Here is a 13,319-nt window from a genome sequence, read left to right as displayed (position 1 = left end):
CATTGTATGAGCTGAAAGTTTAGAGGGACGGCCGGGTCTTCATAGATTTGTAGTGGTCTGATACTCCTTCCATTTCAATATTATCGCTTGCACAGTGCTCCTTGGGATGTTTAAAGCTTGGGAAATCTTTTTGTATCCAAATCCGGCTTTAAACTTCTCCACAACAGTATCTCGGACCTGCCTGGTGTGTTCCTTGTTCTTCATGATGCTCTCTGCGCTTTACACAGACCTCTGAGACTATCACAGAGCAGGTGCATTTATCACGGAGACTTGATTACACACAGCTGGATTCTATTTATCATCATTAGTCATTTAGGTCAACATTGGATCATTCAGAGATCCTCACTGAACTTCTGGAGAGTTTGCTGCACTGAAAGTAAAGGGGCTAAATAATTTTGCGCCCCACATTTTCAGTTTTATATTTGTTAAAAAAGTTTGAAATAGCCAATGAATTTCGTTTCCCTCACTTCATAATTGGGACCCACTTGTTGTTGATTCTTCACAAAAAATTACAGTTTTATATCTTTATGTTTGAGGCCTGAAATGTGGCAAAAGGTCGAAACGTTCAAGGGGGCGAATACTTCCGCAAGGAGCACTGTATATGCTTCCTCTAGGACATATTATTAGGAAACACTCAATTAATTATCACTGCTACTGCAAGACGATACCCAAATATATCTGTCAATTAAGCCAGATGAAAGTGGTCAGTTAGCAAGACTTCAAACGTGTGTTGAGGATATAAAATCCTGGATGACCCACAACTTCCTGATGTTAAACTCAGACAAAACGGAAGTTATTGTGATAGGACCAACGCACTGCCGAACCCGTTTCGACAAGATATAGCTACTCTGGATGGTATTGCCCTGGCCTCCAGCACTGCGGTCAGAAATTTGGGAGTTATTTTTGATCAGGATATATCCTTCAACGCCCATTTAAAACAAACCTCAAGAATAGCCTTTTTCCATCTTCCTAACATTGCCAAAATCAGGAATATCCTGTCTCAGAATGATGCTGAAAACTAGTCCATGCATTCGTACTTCTAGACTAGATTACTGCAATTCCTTATTATCAGGTTGTCCAAATAAGTCCCTTAAGGCTCTCCAGCTGATCCAGAATGCTGCAGCACGTTTCTGACGAGAACTAAGAGAAGAGATCATATTTGTACTTTATTGGCTTCTCTGCATTGGCTTCCTGTGAAGTCTAGGATCGAATTTAAAATCCTCCTCCTGACTTACAAAGCTCTAAATGGTCAAGCACCATCATACCTAGAAGAGCTCTTAGTACCTTATTGTCCCACTAGGGCACTGCGCGCCCCCGGAATGCGGGGCTACTCGTGGTGCCTAGAGTCTCTGGAAGTAGACTGGGGGCCAGGGCCTTCAGCTATCAGGCACCGCTTCTGTGGAACCAGCTTCCGTCTGGGTTCGGAGGGGCAGACACCGTCCCCACATTCAAGAGTAAACTGAAAACCCTCCTCTTTGACACAAAGCTTATAGTTAGGGGAGTGAGGAGTTGCAGCGTCCACCTAACCCGTCCCACCTGCTTCTCTCGTAGTTAGTTATGCTATTACAATTCTAGACTGCAGGGATTGCTGTTTCCTTCCTATGACACACTGAGCTGCTCTCTCTCTCTACTTGTTACTTCTGTATGCATCCTGTCCCAGAATTGCTTGTTACTAATCTAGCTCTGGGGAGTTTACCCTCCGAGTCCTTATGTTTCTTCTTTGCCAGAGCTATGCTCTGTGATTCTCTGCAAATCCTGTCCGCATCCTGCTACATCCTGCGCATCCTGCTGCATCCACCCATGCTCTGCAGCGCCACGTTTCATCCCGTAACGCCCTGCTGTGATGTTCCTATGCACAGAGTAGTCTGGATCGGTATAGGGGACTGCACTACTCAGTATGACACGATGTGCCCTGCTATGACATGAACTTCCACGATAACCTTCGGACGTCACTGTGACCTTTAATGTGACTATTATCGCCACTGTTCATCACACCCTAACCGGCCCCCAGACACCGGCCACCAAGAGTCTGGGTCTGCCGAGGTTTCTTCCTTAAAGGGAGTTTTTCCTTGCCACTGTCGCGATAGCCACTGCTAATGCTTGCTCTTGATGGAATTACTGTAATTGTTGGGGTTTTGGAAAGTGTCTCGAGATAACTTTTGTTATGATTTGATACTATAAATAAAAATTGAATTGAAAATTGAATTGAAAGTGTGTGTGAGGTGGACCTGGTCACCACAGACCCAAAACTTCTCAGCTGTTGCTACTGTCATATGCTGCACTGTCTCTTCATGTGGCACATTGTTTGGCATATTGTATGGGTCACTTCTTATATCATAATAAGGTAATACAATGTGTAATCAAGTGATGACTTATTAAAAGTGATGTAAATGCTAAATGCCCTAATACCTGTTGATACTACAACAATGCAGAGTTTGCAGTTTTGCACATATCATGTAAGACTCAATTTCTCCATTTCTTTGCACAGAACTCTCCAGAAAGTGCCATTTAACGGTTTATTTTTCAAAAACAAATCCCAGGGGCATACCCCCGGACCCCCTAGGAGAACCCCCACATAACAAATATCAATTTAAACCCTGACAGTAATGATGCTGAATAAGCCAAAGAAATTTGCTTTGTACGCAGCGTAAATTTGGGTTCGCCAACCAAATCTCAGTCAAAGGTTTTGGGGAAAGTTGGAAGCGTCTGAGCTTTTATGCTAACATTATACACATAACAGGAACATACATACCATTAAAGAAGCCTTAGTGTCCGAAAGGAAGCGCGACCACCTCACCCCTGCCCGGGTAGCAGAATTACGAATCCCACTATGGCCACGCCAAGCCCCGCCCTTCAATAGCATTCACACACTACTATTGGACAGACGTCCATGCTTACATGTACAGGTCCTATCTCCTGACCAATGGGCTATCCTCACCTTAACCACTCGAGGTCAATGCCTAACCCCAACCAATCGAGGCTGCTTCGTAGGGCGGGTCTTGGCGTGGCCGTGAGTGGGATTCATAAATTGCACCCGGATAATAGACATCCAACGAACCGTAGTTTACTGGTCTAATATGGCGACGGCGAGCTGTGCTCACATATATCTGCCTTTTATTTTTATTCTCAACTAATTTATTGAAAACATTTGCAGTTACAAACAGCACATACAAGAACACATACACACAACTACAACATAAATACATAAAGAAATCATATCCCAGGCAGGGAGTCTGTAAACTCCAGCACGGCCAATCAACAAGCAGTCCAGTTCATATAGCACCACTTAGAGTTAGAAGAGTTCATATCATTCAGTTACTTGATTACACAAGTGTTGAATATATCTTCAGTCTTCAGAGATTTACAGTTCTTTGAATATCTTATGGAGTCCAAATATTCATTGACTTCACTCTCAAACACAGGAAATAGAAGTTTTCCACCACACCAAAGGAAACATCCTTAAAACAAAATGAGAAGTCCGTTCTGAAATAGGTTTGGATAAATTGAAGGACATCTGACCCCAATCTTTCTGTGTGGACATTGCCAAAATCAAAAAAGGAAATATCTTTCACAGAAAAGAGCATTCAGAGATTAGATAGATAGATAGATAGATGTAGTTATTTGAAATTACATTTGTACTACTAGTCAAAATGTATTTCAGATATTCAACATTTTGAAGTTTTAAATACAACAATCAAAGTTGTGGATATCTTTAGTTACCATTCTGACTAGTGAGAATATCATTTGGACCTGGAGAAATGCTATGGATATAATAACTGTAATTACAGATATGTGGTTCCTTTAAATGTTGAAACTGCAATAGTCCACACCCTCCCTCCTTCTGTCTCTCTCTGTCCCTCCCCTTCCCTTCTTTATGCAACAAGCATTTTCTTGCAGTTGGTCAAATATAAGATCACGCTTTTAGCTGACATTTTCTTTCACAAAACATCATGTAATTCTACTTAGTAGATAATAAATCCAGTGTAAGGTCTGGTCCTCTATGTCCCCCTGAGATATTCTGAGCTGCATCAGATGATTTTATAATTACAATAACAACAATATTCACAATGTAATCAACTCCTCAGTTTAAACTATTCAAGGTTAGTTGATATTATATAATTAGCTGAAAATTATTCTTAGAAGGCAACACAAGGCTTTATATGGCCGAGCAGCAGAACAATCATTTAAAATGTCCTCCATATAAAATGTATTATTACCAACACACACAAACAGAAGAGATGTTCTCTCTACACAACATGGCATCATGACTTTGCGTAAATATATACGCCACTTTCATAAAGCCAAATGGCGTGTTATTTTCGCCATTTTCAGCTATCCCGCGTGATGATACACGCTGGAAACAGCTGATGTAAACAGACCCACCATGGGCCTACCGCCCGCTTAGCTGCTCAGCGAGAACGCGGCGATACTATCGCGCGAAAACGCGTCACCGCCACAGCAAAAAAAAAAGGTTGAGTTTAGGGAAAAGAACACAGGGAAAGGCTTTAGTAACAAAACAGCAACAGAAACACGAGAAAATAACGACTAAAACACCTACCGAAAACAACAAATGGTTGGGTTTAGGAAATAAACATTGGGTAAGGCTTATTAAAAACAAAAATTAAAACAAAAACGGCAAAAACGGCCAAAAAATCGCCACACGCGGGCGCGAACCGTGGTGATTTCCCAGGTGAAAGTCCGGTTGTTTTACCCATCCGCCACCCCAACCCTACCTCCTTACCTCCTTACCCAATCCCCGTTCCTTTATACCACTCGCTACGCGGTGAAATGGACTCGCAATATAGGCCAATGGCGGCTGATTTGCGTGGATATACACGCAAAATGCGATTATGCGTCTTCATAACGCGCAAAACGGAATACAAATTGGCGTGTCATACATACGCCAATTCATGAGATCAGTCTGCTCTACACCTGATTAGAAGAAATCTGGTGGCTGCTCGGTCACAATTTAAGAAACAAAATTTTCTGTTAAAAGCTTGCAGGTCAGCAGGGATACAGCTCAGCGTTGAGTAACAAAGGAGCGCCCATATATAGAAGTTTAGTCCTCGATGCAGCAGCACCGGGTCCAACTCCGATCTGTGGGGCCTTTGCGCGCATGTCACTCCCGTCTCTCTTTCATGTCTTCATCTGTCCTGTCAATAAAGGCCTAAAATGCCCAAAAACAATCTTTAAAAAATAAAAATAAAAGCTTGCAGGGATACAGCTCAGCGTTGAGTATATTATAGTTACATTCAGTTACATCTGTTTCATGGAGCAAAGTATTTCTGTGTATTACTGCTGAGTTGATATTGTCTGAACATCTCTGTGTTCTTCAGTCAAACCTCACTCTGCTCTTAAACAACATTTTAATTGACTTACATTGGACTTTTATTTGAACACATTTTTTAGTTTCAAATATGGAATAATTTAGTTTTTAATTTAATATATTTAAAGTAAAATTACTTTAAGTTTAGGGCTGCACGATATGAGGAAAATATCTAATTGCGATTATTTTGACTGATAATGCGATAGGATTCGCGATATTGGAGGGAGTGATCATTTTGTATCATTATTCTCATTTTCATTGACTAATATTAAATCTTAAAAAATGTAAATGATTATAGTGTGATTTATGATCTGTACCAAACAAAAAATGTTTTCTGTAGTCTGTAGGATAGGATTTGTAGGCCTGGATGTCTCTGCAGCACCACAATACTTAATTCAGAATGGTTAGACACATATTTTGCCTTTAACGAATATTGCTCCCCTGCGATTTGGATATTGCACTATAGTCCATATTGCGATTTCGACATCGATTGCAATTAATTGTGCAGCCCTACTTAAGTTACGTAACTTTTCTTTTTCTTTAAAGCAACATTACTTTTACTTAAGTAAATGTTCTAGTTCTCTAAAGGTAAAGATAATTTGAAGTGAATCTCTCAGTCTGACCCCTCCTCTGTACCATCTCATCATGGGAGACCCTAGAGGATCTCAGAGCTCAGAAACACAGACAGCCCCCACCTCCTCCGAACAGGGGAACAGACCAAATAGCAGATCTGACCATACACCCACAGAAGTAGTGAACATCATGTTGTATATACCAGGACCTTGAACCGAACCCTACACTTGCACTCCGGCTGGTCGCCGTAATGATGGCTCGTTGATTACCGGAAGGTGTTTACGTAGGTGGAGCGTTCAATGCAGTAGGCTGTGAGGAAGTGGACATGGATCTGGTGAGCAGGAAAAGTTGTTGTTTGGTAGTACTTTCAGTCAAAAGAAGACCATTCAAGTCCAGCTACATGTTCAATCTGTTCAATGCTGATTGGTCTGGTGGTGGCGAGGACCCTAAACTATACACAACATGGCCGCTGTTACAACATCTGGTACAAAACATCTGAAAGAATACGAGTTGTGCACGGAGGAATCTCCAGACAGCAGCCAGAATGCAGCAAAAATGAACCCAAAAATCTGGATTCAGTGCATCCCTAGTTTATACAGCACATCAGAAAGCAGTCTGGTGTAAAGAGCTCTGGGAGTTGTCAGACCGAACTGAACGGCCAATGCTTCATCAGCATACTGAGCAGATGGTCCTGATCTCTTGTCCTTATGTTTTTTATATATCACACCACCCACTGCAGCAGCTACAAGAAGCAGAACACCTACAGCCAGTCCAACGATGAGGCCTACAGGAGAGGAGGGTCCATCACCAGAATCTGAAGATAATAAAACATATGAGTCAGTAGATGTGTGGATAGTGGAGCAGTCTTCCTCCTCTCTGATGTTAGAAACTGCAGCTACAACCTGATACTCAGAAAAACTCACTGAGAGAGACTCACTCACCTGCTGGCTCTGGAACCTGCAGAATGATGGTTCTGATGAGTCGGATTTGGTCAGTACCACCGGATTTAACTCGACACTCGTATGTTCCAGCATCGTGTCTGTTCACATTCTTCAGAGTTAAAGACACGTCTCCGTCCTTCAGATCTCTGTCCACCAGCTCCACCCTGTCCTTAAAGGATGGATGCTGGTTGTCTGGAGTCAAGCGTCCACCTCTGTAATAGAGGACGATATCTGGCTTCAGGTCTGGTCTGGTCCACTCTACAACACTGATGGAGGAACCAGCAGCCTGACATGGCAGAGTGACATCATCTCCAGGGTCCACTGTTACCTCAATCAGGTCTGAAAAACAATAATAAACAATAGTAATCAATAAAAGTCATGATATTTCTAAAGACCTCCATCAGGTGTAACACATGTTAATTATCAGAGATAACTTTATTACCACGAGGTCAACACATGAAGAAGCTCCTCACTGAGATACGTGTTGACATGACTCATCAATAGTTCAGCTCTAATCCTTCAGGAAATGTCATTAAAAGGGGCGTTGTTTTAGATAACTTAGTTACTTAACTTTATTCAGGACACAACAAAAACGGTCCATAGCACAATACAAAACATAGCAAAACACAGACAATAAGAAATTACTACAACAGTCAAGAGTTCCACAGTACACAAAAAGATATTCAGATATTAACATATAGACTAAAACGCCAATGGTTACACAATGTCGACATCAACCTAACCACACTCATTGCTGGGTTCACTAGTGTTGCAATCATGCTGTAAACGTCTCAGTTAGTCCACACATACATACACACACACACACACACACACACACACACACACACACACACACACACACACACACACACACACAACATACATGTGTACCTGAGATTCCTGAGTACAGCAGGACAGGTGGACACATCAACACTTACAAACATTTGGCTAGCACTGCTCCATCGAGGTATTTTAACCATCATTATATGCCACATTGAGTTTCTGCATACTGCTTTTTCTTTGCGCCACCACAAGTGGGCAGTATACATCGGGGTGCAAAAGCTTTAAAAAGTTTGGTCTTCACAGAAAATTAGAGCTTTGACTCGAACTTCGTTATTCGAATATAATTTCAAATATAAAAAAAAAAAAAAAAAAAATTATATCTGATCGAATTTCGGCAGCCCTTAATAATGTAACCTGTTATGGGCATTGTTTTTGTAACTGTGTTGTGTTGGCTTGTAAACGTTGTAAATTCAGATTGCAAGGCTTTTTCACGCATTTCAAAATGTAACTACAAGTCTCGGTGACGCCATCGGCTTCTGTAGCTCGGTAGCGTTGCATTCCCCGACTCATCTCCTGGTTCTCCTTCACCATCAACACCATGAGATCAAGGAGAGGGTTAACTTCTCCTGCTGCAGATTTCAAACAGTGGTCGGAAAGAACAGAGGAGACTCTTTGGTTCTCTCACTAGGACTGGGCAATATATCGATATTATATCGATATCGTGATATGAGACTAGATATCGTCTTAGATTTTGGATATCGTAATATTGTGATATGACATACAGTGCCTTGCGAAAGTATTCGCCCCTTGAACTTTTCGACCTTTTGCCACATTTCAGGCCTCAAACATAAAGATATAAAACTGTAATTTTTTGTGAAGAATCAACAACAAGTGGGACACAATCATGAAGTGGAACGATATTTATTGGATATTTCAAACCTTTTAAACAAATAAAAACTGAAATATTGGGGCAAAAATGTAAAATTCAGCCCCCTTAAGTTAATACTTTGTAGCGCCACCTTTGCTGCGATTACAGCTGTAAGTCGCTTGGGGGGTATGTCTCTATCAGTTTTGCACATCGAGACTGACATTTTTGCCCATTCCTCCTTGCAAAACAGCTCCGAGCTCAGTGAGGTTGGATGGAGAGCGTTTGAACAGCAGTTTTCAGTTCTTTCCACAGATTCTCGATTGGATTCAGGTCTGGACTTTGACTTGGCCATTCTAACACCTGGATATGTTTATTTGTGAACCATTCCATTGTAGATTTTTCTTTATGTTTTGGATCACTGTCTTGTTGGAAGACAAATCTCCGTCCCAGTCTCAGGTTCTTTGCAGACTCCATCAGGTTTTCTTCCAGAATGGTCCTGTATTTGGCTCCATCCATCTTCCCATCAATTTTAACCATCTTCCCTGTCCCTGCTGAAGAAAAGCAGGCCCAAACCATGATGCTGTCACCACCATGTTTGACAGTGGGGATGGTGTGTTCAGGGTGATGAGCTGTGTTGCTTTTACGCCAAAACATAACGTTTTGCATTGTTGCCAAAATGTTCGATTTTGGTTTCATCTGACCACAGCACCTTCTTCCACATGTTTGGTGTGTCTCCCAGGTGGCTTTTGGCAAACTTTAAACGACACTTTTATGGATATCTTTAAGAAATGGCTTTCTTCTTGCCACTCTTCCATAAAGGCCAGATTTGTGCAGTATACGACTGATTGTTGTCCTATGGACAGAGTCTCCCACCTCAGCTGTAGATCTCTGCAGTTCATCCAGAGTGATCATGGGCCTCTTGGCTGCATCTCTGATCAGTCTTCTCATTGTATGAGCTGAAAGTTTAGAGGGACGGCCGGGTCTTCGTAGATTTGTAGTGGTCTGATACTCCTTCCATTTCAATATTATCGCTTGCACAGTGCTCCTTGGGATGTTTAAAGCTTGGGAAATCTTTTTGTATCCAAACCGGCTTTAAACTTCTCCACAACAGTATCTCGGACCTGCCTGGTGTGTTCCTTGTTCTTCATGATGCTCTCTGCGCTTTACACGGACCTCTGAGACTATCACAGAGCAGGTGCATTTATATCGGAGACTTGATTACACACAGCTGGATTCTATTTATCATCATTAGTCATTTAGGGTCAACATTGGATCATTCAGAGATCCTCACTGAACTTCTGGAGAGAGTTTGCTGCACTGAAAGTAAAGGGGCTGAATAATTTTTGCGCCCCCACTTTTTCAGTTTTTTATTTGTTAAAAAAGTTTGAAATAGCCAATGAATTTCGGTTCCACTTCATAATTGGGACCCACTTCTTGTTGATTCTTCACAAAAAATTACAGTTTTATATCTTTATGTTTGAGGCCTGAAATGTAGGCAAAATCGAAACGTCACGGAAGCGAATACTTTCGCAAGGCACTGTAAGTGTCTTCTCCTGGTTTTAAAGGCGTATTACAGTAAAGTGATGTCATTTTCTGACCTCACCAGAATGTTCTAACTGTTCTATTACTCACTTTTACCCACTTAGTCATTATATCAACATTACTGGTGATTATTAATCTAAAATCTAAGTGTGAATATATTTTGTTAGAGCACCAACTGTCAACCCTACAATATCGCCGCAATATCAATAGAGGTATTTGGTCAAGACTATCGTGATATCTGATTTTCTCCATATCGCCCAGCCCTACTAGGACTCTAGAGTCACTACTCACTCTGAAGATAATCACCATCACTCTCTCACTCACTTTACCACACCCACACAGTGTTTAATCCAGGGTCTCACTTTTAACCCTTTGTGTCGTCTTTGCGTACCAAATGTCACCTATTTTCAAAGTTTCTTTATCAGAAATATGGGTTTCTTTCAACCAAATTAACCAAAAATAGCATGGGTGGTTCCCAATTAAGTTCTTTGCAAGGAAAATTAATGATCACTGCTTTCACAGAATTTTGGGTGTTTTATTTCATTTTATTGCATTTGTGTTCTTCCCGGGTCAATTTTGACCCGGTGGTGCAATGGGGCACTTTTGCGCTCAACAGCAGATGAACACACCACACGTACATGAATGCACATGTGGAGACACACAAACACCCCCACACACATGAACACACACATACACCCCCACAAACACAAACATTCATACAAACAGCAGCTGAGAACTACCTCATGTAATTGATCACATTATTGTACTTTCCAGCACATGGAAATGCACCCAAACACACACACAAACACGGGACAACAAACATGTACTAGACGTAGTACGCATTACGTATCACACACACACACACACACACACACACATACACATACACACACACACACAACAGTAGCTGAGACCTGCAAAAGATCACAATATTGAGTTGTCCTGACATAAAATGTACACAGACACACATGCACACACACAACAACATGTGCACACACACACATACGACTGTTCTTTTCAGCAGATGACCACGCACACACATGTACATGCAGACGTGCACATGCACGCACACACATGCGTGCCCACACACACACACACATGCACACACACATACAAACATCTGAGACCTGCAAAATATCACACTATTGAGCTGTCCTGACATAAAATGTACACAGACACACACATGCATCCACAGACACGTGCGCACACGCATACACACACAAACACATGCACACAAACACGCCGCGCCACACACACACACACACACACACACACAAACATACAGACGTTAACTTCAAACTACAGTTTTGTAAACTTGTTGTTATAAAACCTTTGATGTGTCTAAATGGGGACAAGTAAACTTTCCCGTAAATCATTTTTTTTCCTTTTGGTAGCTCTCCTTTGTTTGTGAATACAATTGCATTTGTTCATTTTTAACCTGGGAATATAATAATTGTCACATACCAGCCATTAGTCCAAACACAACTTTCTCAATATCTCAGATCTCAACTCATTTTACTCAGAAGGTAGGTATAATTTTATGTAAATGAGGTTTATTCACCATCAATTCCAAAAATAAGTGTAAAACTGGTGGTAATGAGTTGGAATGAAGTTGATGAGAAGGTGTAAAATAGAATTGGGTGATAATTCATACTTTATGCTTTATTAATAGCCGAAACAGACCGGTCAATTTTGACCCGAGAGGACAACAAGTGTATGGTCGACGGAGGAAAACAAAAGGGTTAATAATATTAACAATTTTAATAATTGTGTTTTTCTTCTGAAAACATTGTCTGTCTATTGACATTGACTGATACGCTTCCCTCTGGTGGACAGAACATATACAACTTAAGTCTGATACCAAAATACACCTTACTGAAGGTATTTAAAATGGTCAAAATATTATTAATAAATATTCAAATTTTAATAAACAAACTTCGAATATGATTTCTGGGCAAAAGTCAAAGCCCTACAGACAATGGACACATACTAAATTTGTGATTCAGCATATTAGCTTGTGCATACATCATACAGTACTGTCTGTGAATGTCCATATTATCAGAATATATTGCCCTGAGTATCTGACCTCATCACACACTTTAAGGACAGTACCAGACAGAGAGAAAGAAAGAAATGACAGTTTATTGTCCTCCTGCTTCTAACTATCATAGCCATATTGGGGAGCAGAGCCTTAGTAGCTGTTGAAGGCCAGCACTATCTGGACAGAGAATCACCAGATGACAGTATGAAGACAGTATATATTCTGTGTTAAATCTACCGCGTGGCTACACGTATGTATGGGAGATACCGAGCCTGACGTCACCTCTCAACACATGTAACTACACGTTACGAGCGTATCCTCGGCCAGCCCCCGCGTGAAGTTAAGTCTCTCAGCGATGTTGAGTAACGTTAATGTTACAGCACTGTTACAGTTACTAGAGGAGCTGCAGCTACAACCTGATACTCAGAAAAACCTCACGCCAGAGACTCACTCACCTGCTGGCTCTGGAACCTGCAGACGGACGGTTCTGATGGTTCTGATTCTGTTAGTATCATCGGTTATAACTCGACACTCGTATGTTCCAGTGTCGTGTCTTCTCACATTCTCCAGAAATAAAGACACGTATCCGCCTATCAGATTTCTCTCCAGCAGCTTCACCCTGTCCTTAAAGGATGGATGCTGGTGGGTTGTATTCAAGTGTCCATCGCTGTAATAGAGGACGATATATTGGCTTCAGGTCAGGTCTGGTCCACTCTACAGCTCTGATGGAGGAATCAGCAGCCCGACATGACAGAGTGACATCATCTCCAGGGTGCACTGTTACCACAATCAGGTCTGAAAAACAATAATAAACAATAGTAATTAATGAAAGTCATATTTCTAAAGACCTCCATCAGGTGTAACACTGCAGAATGGATGTTAATTAACAGAGATAACACAGGACTTTATTACCACGGAGTCAACACATGAAGAAGCTCCTCACTGAGATATGTGTTGACATGACTCATCAATAGTTCAGGTCTAATTCTTCAGGAAATGTTATGAAAAGGGTCGTTGTTTTAGATAACTTAGTTACTTTATTCAGGACACAAAAAACGGTCCATAGCACAATACAAAACATAGCAAAACACAGCCAATAAGAAATTACTACAACAGTCAGAGTTCCACAGTACACAAAAAGATATTCAGATATTAACATATAGACTAAAACGCCAATGGTTACACAATCTCGACATCAACCTAACCGCACTCGTTGCTGGGTTCACTAGTGTAGCAATCATGCTG

At 41.2% G+C, this 13,319-nt stretch overlaps 1 protein-coding gene across 1 annotated transcript in view; it reads right to left on the bottom strand.

Moving 5' to 3' along the window:
* Positions 1–12,704, bottom strand: part of LOC120572615 (polymeric immunoglobulin receptor-like) — a gene marked incomplete at its 5' end in the record, with an annotated part of 88,574 nt that extends 75,870 nt beyond the window's left edge. Inside the window, 2 exons of the mRNA XM_039821936.1 lie at positions 6,841–7,179; positions 12,530–12,704. Of these exons, the coding sequence (XP_039677870.1) occupies positions 6,841–7,179; positions 12,530–12,704 (514 nt within the window). The remainder of the gene's footprint in view (positions 1–6,840; positions 7,180–12,529) is intronic.
* Positions 12,705–13,319: the final 615 nt, after the last annotated feature.

This window comes from Perca fluviatilis, chromosome 14 (assembly GCF_010015445.1).
Source record: "Perca fluviatilis chromosome 14, GENO_Pfluv_1.0, whole genome shotgun sequence".
Lineage (NCBI taxonomy): Eukaryota > Metazoa > Chordata > Actinopteri > Perciformes > Percidae > Perca > Perca fluviatilis.
This window is presented reverse-complemented; position numbering and strand designations above follow the sequence as displayed.